The 18,410-nt window shown below is 35.7% G+C and overlaps 1 protein-coding gene across 1 annotated transcript in view; it reads left to right on the top strand.

The window, feature by feature from the left end:
• Window positions 1,125-18,410, top strand: part of LOC109835404 (5'-nucleotidase SurE) — an 18,192-nt gene continuing 906 nt past the window's right edge. Inside the window, exons 1-8 of the mRNA XM_020403378.1 lie at window positions 1,125-1,586; window positions 3,184-3,278; window positions 3,474-3,541; window positions 3,630-3,673; window positions 3,946-4,023; window positions 4,105-4,258; window positions 17,351-17,503; window positions 17,590-17,700. Coding sequence (XP_020258967.1) covers window positions 1,321-1,586; window positions 3,184-3,278; window positions 3,474-3,541; window positions 3,630-3,673; window positions 3,946-4,023; window positions 4,105-4,258; window positions 17,351-17,503; window positions 17,590-17,700 — 969 coding nt within the window. The 5' untranslated portion in view covers window positions 1,125-1,320. The remainder of the gene's footprint in view (window positions 1,587-3,183; window positions 3,279-3,473; window positions 3,542-3,629; window positions 3,674-3,945; window positions 4,024-4,104; window positions 4,259-17,350; window positions 17,504-17,589; window positions 17,701-18,410) is intronic.

Raw genomic sequence — 18,410 nt, 5'->3', positions numbered from 1 at the left:
ATGAGCTGAATGAAAATGGGATTCTAATTTGTAAATGTTAGATACAAATTGCTTGAATACTTAGATATCACATTTTCATAATTTCCACCATCAACAGGTAACTACGTCTGGGGGGTTACGTGCAAAAGCCTTAAAAGTACAGGGAGGTTAAGTGAAATTAACCCTTTTCCGAGTTTGATGTCTGGATTTTCCTCGTTCAACGTTTTAAGGCCTCAAAAATTTAAATTTTTTTTCCCACTTTGATACGCGTTTCATATTTTATTAGATTTTTTCATTAAATTTGAATCAGAAGCTAAAACATGCGACATCCGCCGCTATTGGAAACAGTCGATTGTTTAGATCCCTGGCAACTAAGAAAAATGAACCTAAATGCAATGCAAATTACAAAAAATCCAACGAGAAATGGGCAGGGTATCAAAGCGAAATGTAATTCAAAGCTTAGCGTACCGAAGTATTGAAAAACTTGGGGGTAACAAAGTGACAAAAAGATAAAACTTTTCGGTGCCAAAGTGCAAATAAGCCTAATTTATGCTTAACTTTTGTTTAGCTTGACTAGGGGTGAGCACGGTTCGGGTCGGGTCGGTTTTTACCAAAATTTGAACAACCGAACCGAACCACCTACAATTCAAAACCGAACCGAACCATTGCAAATCGGTTCGGTGCGGTTCGGTTCGGTTTGTTCGGTTCTAACTTCATCAAGTATAACTTCACTTCAATTTATCTTTTATATATTCTTATTACCCTATGTCAGCATGTATTTATTTTTTAACTTCACTTCAATTTATTATTCTTGCTCATGTATGTATACTGTTTTTAAGTGAAGTAACTTGTCCTTTTGGATTAAATACTAGACTCTGACGTTGTAATTTTTTAGTAACGGACTTGCTTTGTCTTTGGGTAAACGGGTAAACGGGTAGGGTTTGAGGCAAGGGAATATATTCGGTTGGTTCGGGTCGGGTCGGTTTGAAAAATTATCAACCCGACCCGAACCGCCTTACTCATAAAACCGCTTTTTTCGGGTCGGTTCGGTTCGGTTCGGTCGGTTTTTTCGGTTTGAACCGAACCGTGCTCACCCCTAAGCTTGACCATGTCCTGATTTTACTCGTTCAAGGGTTCGAAGTTCGAACAGTCCAATCTATCCCTTCCTTGTCCGCTCTCTCTCGCTCTCTCACTCTCAATCCCTCCCTTGTAACTCGCAACGGCAACCGAATCCCTCTCTCTCTCGCTCGCTATCATTTAATCGAGCACCCTCATTTTCTCTCTCTTGAGCTTGAGCCTCGTTCTCTTCCCTTCTTCAATCCCCTCTCTCTCTCTCTAGAAATGTCAACCAATCATCTCCCCCCTTCTCTCATCTCCAACCTCCAGAACGCCCTCATCGCCCGAAAAGGCGGCGGAGACGAAGAAACCAAGGAAGGGAACCCATCAACGGAAGAGGCCCAAACCGAGGAAAGCAACGAAGAGGGATCGAGGAAGCCTGTGGTTCTCGTCACGAATTGCGATGGGATTGGGTCCCCCGGGCTCGAACTCCTCGTCCAGGCTCTCGTTCGCCATGGCGAGTACGACGTCCACGTCTGCGCTCCCGATTCGTGAGTTCTTTTCGGGCTTCTTTTTTCTTCTTAAGTAACGGGCGTGGTTGATTTTTCGATGTCGTATTTGTTCGTTGCTCAAAATCTGATTTTGATCGGCGATGCTTCTCTTTTTGGGGTTTCTGCATAGTGGGTATCTCTTGCTTTTGGTTATTTCTTGGGAATATTGGTTGGTTTGGGTTCTGGATTGCTGCGTTTGGGTGTTTTTGGAAGTGGGTTCCTTGGATTTTACTGGATTTGGGCATTGCTTCACATTTGGGTTGTTGGTGTCCTTATTGTGGGTATTTCATTCAAAATTTTTTTGTTATTAAAATTAGAATTTCGGGGAACACTTAGATTGCGAGTCAAACGGTGACATTTTGTTTAGATTATTTGGGCATGTGCAATGTTGACCCCTAGGTGGCTAGCTTGAAGGAACCATAGAATCATAGCTGATGGAGGAACACAGTGCTCAATGTAACCTAAACGAACATATTGAAGCGTTTAACTTAAGAGGATGTGATACTTTTAATTTCAGGAGAGGTGATGGTTTTAAGAAAATATGGATGCAGGAGAAAAACCTGTAATCTTTTTCCCAGGGATTTGGGATAGAGGTTTATTGTTGACATTGACAGAGTGGTTCATTGTTCTTATCATTATCTTGTCAAATTTAAGAATAATAGTCCACAAAATTAGCTAGAAAATTTTTGGGTTGGAGATGTAATGCATCAGATAATTTTTCTGCAATCGTGGCTTCTTAGCTGCCGGTTTTGGTTCTCATTGTGCTTTCTGACCTTGGACTTGTTTGCTTCTTCCTGATTTCTTAGTTCTTTCTGACCTTGGACTTGTTTGCTTCTTCCTGATTTCTTAGTTGGTGTTCATCTTTGAATATCTGGAGGTTAACCTGTTGTAGAAGCTGCAGAGAAACCATCCAAAATGAAAAAAATATGGAATGGTAAATATATGAAGTGGAAATGTTTTCCTCCCTTTCTGTAAGCTTTTAAAAAAAAATATGAATGTAATGAAAAACACAGGAAGATAAAAGAAATGTTTGAAGACCATCAGTTATAAATCTAGTAACCAAGGGATTCTCAAATGTTTGATGTGAGGCTTGTTGTGTGTAATGCCATATAAAGTGAGCATCAAGTACATCCTATAGTCTTATTAGCAATGTGGGATCTATGGATTTTCTTTTCATCAAAGTTCTACATTTTATGCCTGGGGGAAATGTTTGAGTTGATCTAAATCGTAGAGAGAATGGACCACGCGTACTTGTTTCTCAATTTATCTTGCTCTATGGATGTAAGGAGCCTGTAGACTTAACTCTCAGGCCTTGGCCATTAAAGCTTTGTTATAGTTCACTTTAAGTATTGAAGTTGAAAAATGTATGTGGCTATGTGTAAGTGGTGAATTTAGTCTTTACCAAAGCTGGCACTTGCTTTGGATATAATGTTCATGCCCTCTACCTAAATTTTCTTTAACATGTTTTTTCTTATATATTTGTTTTTTCAAAAGTTAATCCTTGAGACTCATGCATCAGGAGTTGACTACTGGAAAATTATACAGACAGCCTTTTCAAATATTCCCTTTTTAATTCTCTTTTTGCTTAATCTTGAAGGGATAAGTCTGCTTCTGGGCACTCAGTTACACCTTGTGAGACCCTTGCTGTGAATTCTACAGAAATGCATGGAGCCACAGCTTTTGAAGTTTCTGGTAATTTCCGGAATCTCACAACCTTTATGCCACTTTAGGCTGCATAAGCCAGCAAGTAATTTTAATTTAGACTGAAACTTAACAATCATATGATTACTTGCAGATTGATGTTTTGCTGAGATGTAAGCTATGATGTTATACAGTCATACCCTAGTTTGTTTTCTAACCATCGGTAGATTTTGTATATAATTGCAGGTACTCCTGTTGATTGTGTATCTTTAGCTTTGTCTGGGTCATTATTTTCTTGGTCAAGGCCAGCACTGGTATAAATAGTTCTCTAAAAATGATGCAATGTGATACACATAATATAGTGCCTTTCACAACTCACAAACTGTGCCATTTTGCATATAGGTTGTCAGTGGAATTAACAAGGGATCAAGTTGTGGCCATCATATGTAAGTATTCTGGTTGTTTCCTTTATTCCTAGATATATATAAGATGCTCTTTATAGCTTTTGCTAGTAATTTGCTTTGTCTTGTTTGGCTTTTTCACTCCATTTTGTCGTTCCATATGTATGCTTTCTTGCAACTTTGTGTCTTTAGGATGGATTGGAGTTTCTCCAGCACTCTATTTTTATTCCTCATGTAAAAATGAATTAAGTCGTAGCTGTTTACGCCCTTTAATGAGAGTTGGATCCTTTTCTTATTTGCTGTAAAAATCCTTATAGCCTTTACTCGGGCGCTATTGCGGGAGCTAGAGAAGCTTTACTCTGTGGAGTACCTTCCTTATCAATCTCATTAAGCTGGTAAATTTTGCATCTCTATTGTTCGTATTTGGTTTTTGAATGATACATGCTTTCTTACTGAAGTCTTTTCAAATTATTAAGGAGGAAGAATGAGAGTAATGAAAGCCACTTCAAGGATGCAGTTGGTGTTTGTTTACCGTTGATACATGCTGCTATTAGGGACACCGAGAAGGGGCTTTTTCCCAAAAGCTGTCTGTTGAACATAGAAATTCCCTCATCTCCTACTACCAACAAGGTAGGAATTCTATTCGACTCATAATGCCAATGAAAGTTAAAAAATTGTATCGAGAATCTTTGTTTAGTTCAAGTGGGATCATTCTTTGCCTTAAGATAGCTTGCATAATATTTACTTTTCTAGTTTGAATTACTACTTCTATGTATTTCCGGCCCGGCCCGGGGTCGGCCCGGAAATCCGGGCCAAAACCGGGCCCGGTCATCGGCGACCGGCCCGAGCCCGGGTCAGGCCCGGAATAGTAACTTTTTTAATTTTTTTATTTTTATTTTTTACATGTATAATATATGTATATATGATATTTTTTTATATATGTATGTATGTATATATATATATACTCTCTCTCTTAGAATATAATTATATATAAGTATACTATCTATTATATATGTATAAAATATGTATAAGTATATATAAGTATACTCTCTCTTATATAAGTATATATATGTATAAGTATATATAAGTATACTCTCTTTTATATAAGTATATATATGTATAAGTATGCTCTCTCTTAATATATGTATAAGTATATATAAGTATACTCTCTCTTATATATGTATGAAATATGTATAAATATATATAAGTATGCTCTCTCTTAATATAAGTATATATAAGTATATTCTCTCTTATATATGTATATATCTCTTATATAATTATATATATGTATAAGTATGCTCTCTCTTATATATGTGTACATTGTATACTCTCTCTTATATATATATATATATATTTATACTCTCTCTCTTAGTATATAAGTATATATAAATATACTCTCTCTTATATAAGTATATATAAGTATACTCTCTTTTATATAAGTATATATATGTATAAGTATGATCTCTCTTAATATATGTATAAGTATATATAATTATACTCTCTTATATATGTATAAATATATTTAAGTATGCTCTCTCTTAATATAAGTATATATGTAAGTATATTCTCTCTTATATATGTATATATCTCTTATATAATTATATATATGTATAAGTATGCTCTCTCTTATATATGTGTACAATGTATACTCTCTCTTATATATATATTTATACTCTCTCTCTTAGTATATAAGTATACTCTCTCTTATATATATTTATACTCTCTCTCTTAGTATATAAGTATACTCTCTCTTATATAAGTATATATATGTATATATAAGTATATAGTGTGTACTCTCTTATGTATATATATTTATACTCTCTCTCTTAGTATATAAGTATATATAAGTATACTCTCTCTTATATAAGTATATATATGTATAAGTATACTCTCTCTTACATATGTATAATATGTGTATATATATTTATACTCTTATATAAATATAATTATATATGTACATATAAGTTTATGTTTATATATATGTATAGATATATAAATATATATTTATACTCTTATATGTATTTATACTATTATATAGTTATAGTATATATATATATTATATAGTATACTAGTATATATATGATATATATATATAAGAGTATAAATATATTATTACACATATATTTATACATAATAAGTACGTATTTATATACTTATGTCAACTTAAGTGACAAGACCTTTGTCCACAAACTTTAATTCACTTATAGATATATATATATAAAGTCACTTCATATCATGCAAGGATCCTAAGGAAAGTATCTAGATGGTTAAGAAAGTTTGCGTGGATGTCAACTTAAGTTGACATAATTTCTCTCTCTCTCTCTCTCTCTATAGTATATATATATATATATAATTTATATTTTTTATATATATGTTTATGTATAATACAATTTGTTTATGTAATTTCTATAAGTACTTACAATTTGTTTATGTATAATATATGAATGACATGAATATTTTGGGCTATTTAGTCTAGTGGTAAACTTTAGGAGTTTGGAGAGGAGGTTAATGGTTCAAATTCTAGCTACAACATATACATTTAAAAGTCTTTGATAGGGCCTTGGGGCTCTTTGAATTCTACAATTATTTTTAATTTTGTTTATTTCTATAAATTCAACAGCCCCTTTGACATCTATAATTATTTTTAATTTTGTTTATTTCTATAAATTCTATAATTATTTTATATTATTTTAATTTTTATATTTTTTTATATTTGTAAATTACATAATTACAAATGATTAATAATGTAATTTTTTAATCAAAATTGTGTCTATTTTTACCTTTTTTCTTTAAAACTTTAAAAAAATAACAAATTTCAAAACTGGGCCGGCCCGGTGTTCGGCCCGCTTAGACCCGGTCCTGGTTTTCCGGGCCGGGCCGGCCCGGCCCGGATGGACACCCCTACTTCTATGTTTATGCTAAACATACTCATGCAGCGGTACATAATATTTTAGTTGTAATGTAATTATGATTTTTGATATGTAATTCTGTCAATAGTGGTGATATAGTTATGTAAATATTGATTTAGTTTTTGTTTAGATGGTTGATTAATGCTAACTGAAACTCTGCTAAAACTATCTGCCAGTTACCATAAACTAACCAATTGAGCAATAGAGATCATCAAATAACTCATTGATATATCACAGAGCAGAAAAGACGAACTTCTGTAGAACATCTGAAGATTCAGTACTGGGATGAACTAAATGGACGGAAGATTGACAAAATGACTAAATTTTAACGACAACCATTGAAAGGTAAAGAATCATGGAATGGAGTAGAAATTTGACAGATGGGATGAGTTCAAGGCAAGAAGCATGAATATAGTATGAAATTTAAACATGATGAAAAATAGGGGTACCTGTGAAGCAGCACATGCTAGTAATGCACACATATGTTCTATTTGCTAATAACAGACAATGTATGTTGATAAGAGTATAAATAAACACTATTTGAAATATCCCCGATATATTGATACACAAGCCGATATATCCTTTTAACAGTCTTGCAGCAAAATGATATGGTCTAAATATACTTTACTGATTTTTGGCAATTTTTGGCGATATATCCCTAACATAGCCAATATATCAACCGATATGTTGGCTGCAGTGTTTTCAATGCATGAGGCGCAATGCGGGGCACAAAGTCAGTTTACGCACATATGTGCAAGGCGCAATACAATGCACGTGCCCGAGTCAAGCGAGACGCACTCCAGACCACATAATTTTTCAAGATATACAACTTGCATGAAAAATATATATTTGTGAAATTTCACATAAAAATGTCAATGACTCAAAGATAAATAAGATATACTGCCAAATCACAAAATAAAGTTTTAACTAGTGAAGCAAATCAAATTGTCCACCAAAACAAAGCAAATAAATATCAAAATAATAGTCTAATGACTCTAATCATCCTCATTAACATCATCATCATCCCCTTCAAGGGGAATATCCTCCTCTTCCGTCTCCTCATCATCATTAAACTCCTCTTCGTCTTCCGACTTTGGAACCGATTCCCTCCTCGATGATAAACCAATACCACCTGAAGATTCTCGTACCTAACTAGTCGACCTTAAATATCTAACATCTTCTTCAGCTCCCATTGCATCTCCTACAACATCATATGTAACGTCATCCTCGCCCTCCACCAAGGCATTCTCTGCATTTTCACCTTCACCGAAGCGCCCTAACAACCACTCATTGCTTTCATCTATATTAGCCAACTTGATCGGATCAATGGAATCTCTACAGTCAAATCTCTCCTTCAAAGATTGGTTGTACTTGCATTAAACTAGATCTTGCAACCTCTTATGATCCAATCTATTCCTCTTCTTACTGTGTATCTGTAATTTATACAAGTAAACCAAATCAATATTTATCTCTCTAATGGAATTAAATCTATATTGTTGAATTAAATAAAACTAAGCATACTTGCTCAAAAGTACTCTAATTTTTTTTCACAGCCAGAGAAGCTACAAGTAAGGCTGAGGATTCTAACAGCAAGTTTCTGCAACTCTAGTGCTGATGTACCATACAACTCCCACCAATCAGCTATCAATTAAAATATAGTGTGATTAGCAGTGTATTTTCTACAGAAAATTTAGTCAATTGAGGGTTAATATTATGGATATTTACCTGAAGACCAATGTTTTCAATGCGCGAGGCGCAAAGTCAGTTTACGCGCACATGCGCAATGTGCAATGCGATGCGCGCGCCCGAGCGATGCGAGGCACACTCCAGAGTATGAAGACATCTACACCAAAACAATTATGACTGATATGTAATTATGTATTAATAAGAAGCAATCAATTAGTCCGTAAATCTCTCTTTGTAAGTTAGTTAGCATTTCAACAGTCATATGCACATTTATGAGTTACTAGAAAGTAGAAATAATTAATTGAAAATGATTGCACATCAATTACAATTAATTTTTTCACTGTTAAAATAGCCACAGTAAAATAGCTACATTAAATAGAGTAAATAGCTAAAATACAGTTACTTTTTACTTAATTCATATATTTACACCAAGTTACAACCTACATAGTACATACAATTAATTTTTTAACTGTTAATATATTATGTATGCTAAAGTTGTTTTTTACTGTTAAAAATTAAAATAGTTACAGTAAAAAAGAAAAAAGGCCATTCCAACTTGATATACCTACAGGAAACGAAGGCTGGAGGAAAAAAGGAAAAAACAAAGAACTACAGTAAAAGAACCTTCTCGTTGAGGATCGAGGAGAAATAAAAAGCTAGAAAACGAAAGAAAAAACAAAGAGAAAGGAGAAAAGAAAAAAAAAGGGAAAATGAAATCACTTACCTTGCGCTGCCGACCGCCGTTGCCCTTCGTCGTCGTCGTCTTCGTCGCCCGTCGTCTTTGTCTTCGTCGCCCGTCGCTCGTCGTTGCCTCCGTGGCCTGCTACTGCCGAGTGGAGACGAGTTGGAGCGCTATCGGAGGAAAGGTAAGTGGATCGAGAACCCTAGCTTGATTTTGTTTTTCTTTTTCCTTTTTGATTTCGGTTTTAAGTTTGGAAAGCGGGTTTGTACCCGAACCCTACTGTTTGCGGTCCTGGAAATGTGACGCTCGCTTTGTGCCTTGCGTCAAGCGGTGTGGAGCGCTCCCCAGGCGCGCGCCCGACGCAAGCGTAGCACCCCGCACCTGATGCGGGACGCTGTGCTGCTGCGCCGAAGCGCCTCGCGCATGAGGCGCGCGCCTTTAAAATCATTGCTGGAGATTTCTTATTTTTGTTTTTCTTAGCTATCTTCATACCAAAAAGACCCCTAGCATGCCTGTATATATCCAATTGCCAATCAATCTTGTCTTGGTCTTGTGGAGGCACCATCTTGTCAATGACTTGATAAAGACCTTTCATAACTTCATCATCCCCTTGAATGTTGGGGTGGTCATAGGAAAATGTAGGTTTAAGGTAATATCCTGCAGTATGCAAAGGCCGATGAAGCTGATCCTCTCACTTCTTATCAATGATGTTAAATACTCAGAATATTTTCTTGAATCATCATTATAGGCTCTAGCAATAGCCTCATTAGCTTTATCCATCGCCTCATAAATGAATCCCATAGCAGGCTTCTTGTCACCATCAACAAGCTTCAAAACACTAACAAGAGGAGTCGTGAGCTTGAGAATACGAACAATGTTGTTCCAGAAAGACGGAATATGAACTATCCTTTCAGCTGATTTGCCCTTTGAATCTGTTGCCCACTTACTTTGCCTCAATTTCTCCAAATTGAACATCTTCTTGAGGTTGTTTTTCTGTTTACGGATGCTTGACAAAGTCATAAATGAAGCGACAAATCGTGTCACCGCCGGTCTAAGAAGCTTTTTGCCGTTAGTTTCACCTCTCATCAGCCTTAATACCCATGCATGTAAGTAGATGAATGCCGTCAACTCCATAGCTCGATTCAAGGTTAGCTTCATAGATGGTATCTTACCAATATCCTTTAGCATGAGATTGATACAGTGAGCAGCACATGGAGTCCAATATAACTGAGGATATTCTTTTTCCACTTCCTCTCCTATAACTAAGAAACAAAAAAAGATCAATATCAGAACATCCTAATATAACAAAAATTCATAACCAAAATAAAATCAATTGCTTAAATTTTACTTGCATATTCAAGACTAGAATGATTATCTGTGATGACCTGAACAACATTCTGAGGTCCTATGAGTTTAATTTGCTCATTAAGTATCTCAAACATCCCGTCACCCGTCTTGATCTCATCAAAAGCATCAATAGAGGAAAGAAACACCGTATCCTGAGGAGAGTTCACAAGAAAGTTGATTAATGTCCTATCCTTTCTGTCACTCCAACCATCTGACATGAAAGAACAACCTTTGGTAGCCCACACCTCCTTCTGAGGTTGTATCAGATCATCAGTGTACTTTTTCTTCTTTCTAAGTAAAGGCTCTTTCTCAAGTGGTGTAATGTAGGAGGAGGCGAGTTAGGCCCAAAAGCCCCCACAGACTTCAACATGATTTTGAAAGACCTAAGACGAGCTGCATTAAAGGAAATGCTGGCTTGATACGACCACTGAGCTATGTCTTGATGCACTTTAGCCATTACATCTTTGTTGAGGTTTTCTTCAACACATGTCTGCCTTAACTTGCGCCTTCTTTCATCTTTGGCAACCACTAGAGCAAGATCGAATGTAAGAAATGCATCCATCGGCCCCTTCCTTTTTGGGCCTGTGGAATATCCCACACTGTGCAAGCCAACACTCCCCCTTCCTCTTGCCGAAAATGACATAGGAGCCGCCGAGCCTTTTTCCCTATCTCTAGATGCTTGTACTAATACTTGTTCATCTTCAAGCTCCTCATCATCGATCTCCACCATGATCTCATCTCCAAGATTGGGGAAATAATCATCTATAGCTTGTTGTCTTTTAGCCATCTTTTGTCTTTCATCATAATCTTTTAGCTCTTCAACCTCATCGGGAGGGACTTTTTGATAAAGCCTCACATTTTTACGTTTCCTATCCGTCCCGATTAGATGCTCGTTTTGTCAGGATATAGCACAATTTGTGATCTTGTTACAAAATATGCATTTGTGTCTATTGGCATTCCCATTAACTAATGAAGTATATTTTCATGTAGGATCTTGTCTTCTATCACCACCCGCTGATGAAGACATGATATATCTACACCAAAACACATATATTCATTATGCAACAAAATTCATATATTTACAAATAATATAGTATATAGATTTAGTGAATTAAACTTGTACGTTAATTTTCATTCAATCATGCAAATTATTCAAACTTTCATACTAGTATATTGCATCACTAACAACTATATTGCTAAATTTTATTTTCCTCTTACAGGTTACAAATGGCGAATCAACTAGTAGCACTACACCTAGCATCAAATAGCAAGAATCAATACTCGCAGTCTCGCACTTGAAATCAAATAATAGCACTAGTACTACACCAATAAGCTTGAACAATTTCAACAATTATGACTGATATGTATCAGTGTTTTCAATGCGCGAGGCGCAATGTGGAGCGCAAAGCAGCTTTACGCGCACATGCGCAAGGCGCAACGCGATGCGCGCGCCAGAGTGATGCAAGGCGCAGACCGCCCACATAATGTTTCAAAATATATAATCAAACACGAAAGAACATGTTTTTAGAATTCACATGAAAAATATCATGATAAATAATATCTTACTACAAAATCACAATATAATGCCTTAATTTCTAATGCTAACACCCAACATAGTAGCAAAATTCATAAATTTTCAAATCAATGCTAACACCCAACATAGTAGCAAAATTCATAAATTTTCAAATCAAATGTTAAATCAAGACTAATATTTAAGCAAAGGATTAGTAATGGTCCTTAATTGAAGGCTACTAAAAAGACCTAATGGATTTATTTTGTTTTTTGGGATATGAAATATCAAGTATAAAGACTCGATTGAAATGTTAACAAACAAAACTATATGAGGATACGTACTATATGCACCTTACACAAAGTAAGGATGTACGCGAGACGCAAAAGACGCTGCTGCATCAGAAGTGGGGCGCTTCACCACCGCCCCGCATCGTAAGGCGCATGAGGCACAGTAAGGCGTGCGCCTTTGAAAACACTGATATGTATTAATAAGAAGCAAGCAATTAGTTCATAATATCATGACTCTGCATATTGATATTAAGTTAAAGAAAAAAACAGTTAACAGTTGAGCGATAAAAAAATTTAATTAAGAACTAACAACTAGGAAGAGTAAGTTAACATTAAATCTCTCTTTGTAAGTTAGTTAACAATAAAATCAAATCAAGTTTAGAAGAGTGAACTTAATTAAGAACTGAAACAGTGAAGCTTTAAAGAGTGAAGATACTATAAGTCTATAACTAATTCATTAAGTTCCATTCTCTCTTAACAATTAACAGTAAAGACTCAAGACAAATCTCAGCAATCTCTCGGTTAACAATTAACAATCAAGAACTTAATTAAGGACAAACAAGTAACAACTCACTCTTAACAGTTTATGCTTAACAGTCAACAACTAACAACTTAGATTTTAAGTTTAGTTGCAAATGGATAGGGAATCTCAACAAGAAGGGCGAAGAGAGAAGGCAAAATGAAAAGAGAAAAAGAAAAGGACCAGAAAAACATCGCTGAGGAGTAAAAAAAGGAAAACAAAAGAAAACAAAGAGGAAAGGAGAAGAAGAATGTACCTGCTGCTCACCTGCTCACCGTCACCGATTGTCGCTCACCGTCGCCGATTGCAGCATGTCATCGTCGATTGCCGCTCGTCGTCGCCGATTGTCGCTCGTCTTTGCTGCTTGCTGCTGCCGAGTGAAGACCACAAGGAGAAAACGAGAGAAAAAGTGGAAGAAGGAAGCGATCATCTCTTTTTTCGTTTTGGGTTTGTGGAAAGCGAGTTTGTACCCAAGATTGTGCCCTGTTACTGAGGCGCACGCCTTGCCGAACGCTACGGGGCGCTCCTTAGGCGTGCGCCCAAGCGTAGCGCCCCGCACCTGCTGTGAGGCGCTACATCACTGCGCCTCGCGCTCGAGGCGCGCACCTGAATGCGCCCTTAAAAACACTGGTTGACCGACATATCCTTTTATATAGCTTGAGCAAAACAAAGTTCTACAAAATTTCTTTAATGTTTTTAAGCAAAAACTCCATCTTTTTGAAGTTTCTAAAGCAAAATTCTAGAAGACTCTTTTCTCTAAGTAACTTTCTTCAACTGATTAGTGTTAGAATTAATATAAAAATATAATCATCGACTCTCACCATAACTTAGGAGTTTGGGTGTAATGGTTAGAGGGACTAAATTTAAGATGGTATCAGAGCGACCCAGATTCAAATCCCACCAGTTACGAATTTTAAGTGGATTATTCAAAAATTAGCACCACTGTGCGAGTCTAGGTTTTAGCGCATAAAAAGGACATTCAATCTATGGGGGCATGTTAGAATTACTATAACACTATAATCCTCGATCCTTATCATAACTTCGTAGTTTTGGTATAATGGTTAGAGAGATTAAATTTAAGAGTTAGTAATCCTAAGCATATTGTTTACGTTTTGTATGCTTTGATTTGATTGTGTAGAGTACATTTAAGGACATTATATTATTTATGCACATCATCTTAGTTGGCACTTCATTTTTTACTACTAATCCTCGATATCTGCAATCCGATAAAAATTTTGGCCATCCAATATTTACCAGATATCTGACATTTAAAACCTTGTAAATAAATAAAACCAACATCAGAATATATATGTCTGCATGCCAAAAAAGCGGCCTATTACCCGTGGAACTTTTTATCTCTTTCGGCGTAGAACCAGGATAAATGAATATTTTACTTGCTTTGATAGTACAAGGAGCCAAGGAGGTTTGACACAAATGGATCTGACCTAACCTAACTATGTTGTTTTAACATATATGAATAGTAATAGATTTCTCTAAGCTCTTACAACACAATGCGATTTTGGGAATGTGATATGCATGTATGAGATGTGTTTTGCAAGAGGCGTGACAGTCTAAGAAGAAAGCAAGAAGAAGATGAAACTTGCTAGTTGAAATTTAAATAATGTTAGCATATAGTCTATGTCATGCATACATCTAGGCTTGTTTTTCCTTATGTAGGAATCATGTTGGAATGCACGCATCATGTGGGGTGTTCTTAGCCATTGAGATTTCATTTTTTGGGGGTGGTTTGGGTATTTATTGCCCCCTACAAAGTAGAAATCAATGCCGTGTGGTGCATTGTTCTGATAGAAAAATGCATTTTTTTCTCGATATTCCTCCATGAAACCACTTGATTGAGCTATCGAAAAAATGCACTTAGTAATTTGTGTTCTTAGATTGTCATAGCTAGCAAGTCTAATTTGTATTTTTCACCATGACATCTAGTGCGTACGAAGGGTATAGAAGTGTGGAAGTTTGGGAGCAGTAATTGTATCTGAGATCAACTGACTTGGCATATAATGTGTCAGCTCTAAGATGGCAAGTGATTTGGGATATAATGTGTCAGCTCAAGGATGGCAAACTGTTCAGTGAATCTTCACCAAGCCATTATGTAGGTTGAACGCCAATATGGTGTTCAAGGCTTTCTGGTTGGTGGAGAAGTGGCACAAGTAATTCATGCGACTTCCACATGTAATGATCGCTCGTTGATTGTGACCCTTTATATTGAATTGTTGCCTTTTTGTCTATAAGCAATGAAGGTCTTCACCAGTTGATGTCGGCTCGCTCTTATATTTCTAGATTTGGAGTAAGACGCTTTTGATGGATGACAACTATTGGTGCATTTGGTTCGGATATCGTTTAGATATGATACGTACCATATTCATATCCGCTTTCTAAAAATGGATGCATATACATATATGGAAATTCTTCGGTAAGAAAAAGTCTTACCTATATCCACATTAAATGGAAATAGATATGGTTTGGATATTAGAGAAGCGGATACAGATACAATTACATATAAAAATCACATACTTGGGAAATAGATATGACTCAGATATGACAAAAACTATCATGTTAATTGGATAATAAAAGTCTTAAATTAAAAAAAATTATTTAGACAGTAAAACTTTACGAAATTTCAACCACACTAACCTAAGGAAACCTCACAAAGCCAATAATTGTATGCAGTTGATTAAAAAAAAGTGCAAGACAAGAATTGAAACACAAAATGCTACAAAATTTTCTTCTAGACCTCACATTTTATTTTATTTATTGAAAAAATAAATCTATTTATAGTATAACATAAAATTGACTATAAATAAGTCTAAAATGTACAATTGCTTACCTCAATAAAAAGCATGTTTTAATAAAAGAACAAAACATAGTACCACATCCCAAAGCGCAGGCAATTGTTGTGAAGATAATAAAAAAATTAGTAATATTCATATATGTAATGATATCCGTATTTACATCCATATCTGAATCCATATTTGAATTCTTATCCAAATCTATATCTGAATCCATATCCGAGTATATATCCGAATTCATATCCGAATTCGGATATCCAGAGCATATCTGAAATTTGAACTGATATTCGCATCCAAAACCGCGTTCGACCAAAAATGCGAAACCATATCTGAAACCGTACTTGTATCCGACCAGTTTCAAAATTTGGCTATCTTATCTACATCCGTTTTGGATACGGTTGCTGATCGGATATATCCGGACTGTTTTGCACCCCTAATGACAAATATTCATGGTTTCTTTCTTTGAAAATTTTGAGTTCTTCTGGCATACAACCAGGATAAATTGATATTTTACTTGCTTTGATGGTGCACAAGGAGGTTCGGCACAAGTTATTCAAGTGGTTTCCACATATCATGACTGCTCGTTGATTCTGACCCTTTATATTGAGTTGTTGTCTTTCGGCGATAGGCAGTGAAGGTCTTCATAAGTTGATGTTCGATCGCTCTTATATTTCTGGACTTAGAAAAAGACTCTTTTGACAACTATTCATGGTTCCTTGTCTCATCTCAACACTTATTGTTAAGTTTCAACATTTGTGATTATTAGAAAAGGAGGGCCAAATTCGACCTTTGTGCTTCGGCTTTGTAATTTCATTAAATAATAGGACAAGGTTAAATATTTAAATCTTAATTTAAAACTAAAACTATCCAATGCCTTAACATTGCTCGTATTTGTGTACGTATCTTCCTATCAGGTTGCTCAAAAGAGCTTTTATAATTAGTGAGACTGCAGTAATAGTAATCACAAATTTGGAATATGAGAGAGATGGAAGAAATTTCAAAAAGTTCCCCTTTTCTTATGATAATGACAGCAGGGTGGAATAAGCTAGAACGATTCAAACAGGCTAGTTGAGAGGATGATATTTTGAAGAATTGCACTACATCCTGTATATCAGGTTTAACAAAATTGTAAACTCTCCTATACTGAGGATGTCATAGATACAGGCCAAACTGGAATGCTTCAAATGATATTTCATAGCATTTTCTCACCATGTGAATTTGGAATATTGTCAAGTATTCCATTGACGCATGACTTTCTTTTGTTAGTCTAACATAACATGTTTATTATCTGTGCATGACTTTCTTTTGTTAGTCTAACATAACATGTTTATTATCTGTTAGCCCACCGTATCTGTTAGAAGATGGGACTTAAGCAAGGATTATGAAGAATGCTTTAGTGGCCTTATTAGAACTGTAGCTGTTAAACTTTAAGGGGTTTTCTTGCATTTTCTCTCCAAGTTATCAATACTTTCAAATAGGTCCCACAAAATCAAAATTTGAAATGAGTCCCACAAATTGTTACAATTAAATCTAGGGTAGTTACAGATAGACCCCTGTACTGTTATTACCCAATTGCGGATAGGCCCCCCTGTAGTTGCCTAGTTGCAGATAGACTGTAGTTCTTCTGTTGCAGTTAGGCCCGAGTGATGTTTTTTTGACTCTTTTATCCTCACAGAAAGACAATTTTTTTGGACCAATAAACCATTTGAGGATGAAATTTTTGTTTTGTTTTGTTTTGTTTTGTTTTGTTTTGTGTGCATATGTTGGCGCATCGGTCACGTAATGCTTTCATTTTTTTTCTAGGATAGGATGAAGAGGATTGGGATGTCCACTGAACTTATTTTTCTGCTGATGCTATTGATACTGTGAATTTGCTAAATTTTTGCCTTACATTCCATACACTTCTGCTTACATCATCCCTCTTCACTCTATATATCTCGAGACAAAGTTTTTTATCAAAATATTTCACAGGGTTTCAAGGTGACCAGACAAAGTGTATGGAGGCCTGCATTAAACTGGCAGGCTGTGTCAGCAAATCGGAACCCTGCTGCTGGCCAGTATATGTCAATGCATCAAAGCCTTGGCGTCCAACTTGCTCAGCTTAGTAGAGACGCATCAGCAGCCGTGAGTATTTTTATAATTTTTCACAATTATGGTCAACTTTATTAAATTTTTACTCTGTAACTTATTCATAAGCTTGTGACTTTCAGGGCGCAGCACGTCGAAATACTACCCAAAAGAAAAATGTTGAAATAGAATCCGTTGCTGCTGCTGGAAAACCTGAGACAAAGGAAGCAGTGAAGAAGTTCTTCCGCCTTGAGGTACCTCATGGTGCAATCTTTATGAATTTGAAACACTGCATGACAAAGGAAAACAGTCACATTTCACCAAACTACCATCAACTTTTTTTGTGTGTGTGTGTGTGTGTGGGGGGGGGGGGGGGGGTTTTTTTATTAAAGAAAACTACCATAAATTTTTTTAAACTAAACTACCAAGTCCGATGGCAATTGGGTTAGTTATCACGTGCTTCACAAATGGCATGTTTAGTACAATGTTGACAATAATTTATCCAAGACGTGAATGCCATTAACAACAATTTCCGATAGTTTACTTTTTATGAAGTTTTAAAAGTTTATGGTAGTTATTAATTTGAAACGCTGTATGAAAGAAAAAAAAAGTTCACTTTCATAAAACTACCATGAAGTTTGGGGGTTTGTACAAAACTTGAAGTCTTTGTATCGGAGAAAGCTATCATGAATTGTTTTTTACTAAGCTACCATGTCTGACGGCAGTTGGGTAAGGTTATCATGTGCGAAGCACATGAAATGTTTTGGCCAATTTTGCCTTTATGTACTTTTTACTCCTTATTTTAATGGGCATTGACTTTTTTACTTCTACTGAGAGAGTTTTCAGGTTAGGGTTGATTGATGATAAAAAGGGCAGTTTAGACCTTATATCCAAGGCGTTAACACCATTAACAACAATTTCCAATAGTTCTTGTTATGGTTATGCAGTTCGAGAAGTTTATGGT

This window comes from Asparagus officinalis, chromosome 3 (assembly GCF_001876935.1).
Source record: "Asparagus officinalis chromosome 3, Aspof.V1, whole genome shotgun sequence".
Taxonomy (NCBI): Eukaryota; Viridiplantae; Streptophyta; class Magnoliopsida; order Asparagales; family Asparagaceae; genus Asparagus; species Asparagus officinalis.
The sequence above is the reverse complement of the archived record's forward strand: the minus strand, read 5'-3'. Positions and strand labels throughout refer to the sequence as shown.